Raw genomic sequence first — 2,917 nt, 5'->3', positions numbered from 1 at the left:
TTTGTTTAGGTACTATTAAATTTATCTGATTGAATAAAAATAAAAATTGTAATTAAATTTTTGAAAGAAGTATATATTACACATAAAGTCCTTATCTTTTTAATTTTTTCTTCATTATGAAAAAGAAATTCACTTTTCATACCATCTTCGTTATGAGATGATCCCTACTCTTTATACAATGGTACGGTATACTGTGTTTCCAATAAAGGAACATTTTTCCAATAGCATTCCTGTTTCTAGAAATTTTTCTGGTTTCATAGAATAATGTCCAAATATATTTACAATTTTCAATGGCACTTTTTCTTGCTTAACAGGTTATGATAAATTAAAATTAATTGCATTTGAGTATACATTTTAATATTAATTAGAAGTTCAATTCATATCTGTCATTTTGACGTAGGGAGTGCCTACCTAATTTTATCAAATTAGATGCATTTGAGTATACATTTCCCACACACTAATAACTAGCGCCACACCATATTAATGGCTTTTAGCTTTAGGGGACACATGTTTTTCACATTAAAAAGTTCCTGTATAGATAGAAATTAGTTTTTTCAAAGAGAAATGTCAGAACATAATTAAAATTTATTATTTTTAGTTATTATTTTTAGTTATTAATTTAATAATATATTTTAATTTATATTTTTAAATATTAATAATTAATTAATAATAAAAAATAATAAATTCTGATAATCTTATAATATTTTTCTTTTTCAAATATTCTTATATAATATTGACTTGAAGTTTTATTTATTTCCATTTTGTATACTGAATTTTACCAAATCACTATACTAATTAATGTTGAATAACATAAATACATCCATATATTTGGTAACAAAGAAATTTGATAAGCCAATGCTAAATACAACAATATAACGAATTTGAACATCATCTATATCGAATTTTATCAAATCAAATATCAATAACCATCTAATTGATAAAAAGAAATCCTTGTTTTTATTGATTTCTAAGTATATAATAAGATATAACAAATGATTTTGAACTAATAAAAATTTTCTAAACATTTAATAGTTGATTTTTTTAACATTACACAAATATAAAGTAATTCAATAGTAACACACTAACACTTTTAATTTAATTATATTAGATATATAATTATTTATTTGTATCTTCTTATCCATTTAAGTTTTGAAAAAAATTATTTCATAATAGGTATCAAAACTTTTATCATCGATTCGGTCGATATTATCCTTTAAAAAAACAATAATAATAACATAAGATAAATAAAAAAATAAAATTAAGCTATATTATTTTTAAATTTATTTTAAAAATACATGTTAAGAATAATGTTGGATACACTGATATATATATGATGGTATTTAATTAAGTGTGTTCAAACATATCCAAAAAATAATTTTTTATTTTTCATTAAGATATAATTGGACCTAATAAACATACGTGTCGAATGAATATCATATCCGAAATATATTTAACACGGAGATACTACAACTTAACAAAATGTCCGTACTTCATATACACCTAACTGTGTAGTATATATATAAGCACCTACCTCAACCCAGCCAAATTATACTTGAAATGCACCCACGTATATAGTACTTTGAGTGTTTAGCCCAGGCATGGAATTTGGTCCTACCTTGTTGCTCATGCTATTTTGCATTATTATACCTCTCTTCAACAAACTCCTTAAACTCAATGACTCAACAAAGAAATCAAAGAAGCCTAGGCTCCCACCAGGTCCCAAACCATGGCCTATAGTTGGTAACATCCCTCAAATGCTTGCAAACAAACCCACTCTTAGATGGATACAAAACATCATGAATGATCTCAACACCGAAATCGCATGCATCCGTCTAGGCAATGTCCATGTTATCCCAGTGACAAGTCCTTCCATTGCACGCCAAATTTTAATGAAACAAGATGCAATCTTCGCATCAAGACCATTGAGTTGGTCAAGTAAATTTGTCTCATCGGGATACCTAGCCACAACTCTAACACCCTTTGGAGAACAATGGAAGAAAATGAAGAGAGTCATAGTTGAGGAATTGATTTCGCCACAAAGGCATCAATGGCTGCATGACAAAAGGGTGCAAGAAGCCGATAACCTTGTTCTCTATGTGTATAACCAAATCAAGAATGGTAGTGGCCTAGTGGATTTGAGGCATGTAGGGCAACACTATGGTGGAAACTTGATTAGAAGGTTGCTCTTCAATAAGAGGTACTTTGGTAATGGTAGAGAAGATGGGGGTCCTGGTGCTGAGGAATTGGAGTATGTTGAAGCACAGTTCATGGTGGTAAGGCATATTTATGCATTTTCTGTTTCTGATTATCTTCCGTTCTTGTGGGGGTTTGATTTTGAAGGTCATAAGAAAATATTGAAGAAAGCTACTAATACCCTAAGGAAGTACCATGATCCCATCATTGAAGAAAGGATTTGTCAATGGAGGAATGGGACCAGGACACATCAAGAGGATTGGCTTGATGTTCTTATCTCATTGAAAGATGCTAACAACAATCCATTTTTGACTCTCCAGGAAATCAAAAGTCAAATCATGGTAACATTTTTACTAATTCACTTTTTCATATTATTATTATTATTATCAACACTATGCTTTTATTATTTCTTAGAGAAGTTATGTTTAAAGATTCTTCTGTTAAAATAGTTAATTAGTGAAATTTAACAATACATTAAAATCAGGTAGATTTTTTTCGAAAAATAATAAAAGCCTACAACACTATATTATAGGATTAGAAGTGAACGGAGATGAGTTGAGGTAGGCTAAACTCATATTCGACTCAATAAAACTAATTTTAACTCATGATTCATCTCATTAATAATCATGTCTACTTATAAAATTTAGATTCGGTTCACCAAAAATCTACGAATTGGCTCAAATAGCATAAATATAATATATATAATTTTATATAAATAAATTAT

The 2,917-nt window shown here is 28.3% G+C and overlaps 1 protein-coding gene across 1 annotated transcript in view; it reads left to right on the top strand.

Annotated features, from left to right (window-relative positions):
* Positions 1,599–2,917, top strand: part of LOC107644244 (isoleucine N-monooxygenase 2-like) — a 3,082-nt gene continuing 1,763 nt past the window's right edge. Inside the window, exon 1 of the mRNA XM_016348062.2 lies at positions 1,599–2,534. Within this exon, the coding sequence (XP_016203548.1) occupies positions 1,599–2,534 (936 nt within the window). The remainder of the gene's footprint in view (positions 2,535–2,917) is intronic.

Source organism: Arachis ipaensis, chromosome B01 (assembly GCF_000816755.2).
Source record: "Arachis ipaensis cultivar K30076 chromosome B01, Araip1.1, whole genome shotgun sequence".
NCBI classification, from domain to species: Eukaryota; Viridiplantae; Streptophyta; class Magnoliopsida; order Fabales; family Fabaceae; genus Arachis; species Arachis ipaensis.
Note: the sequence above shows the minus strand (reverse complement) of the source record. Positions and strands in the feature narration are given on the sequence as shown.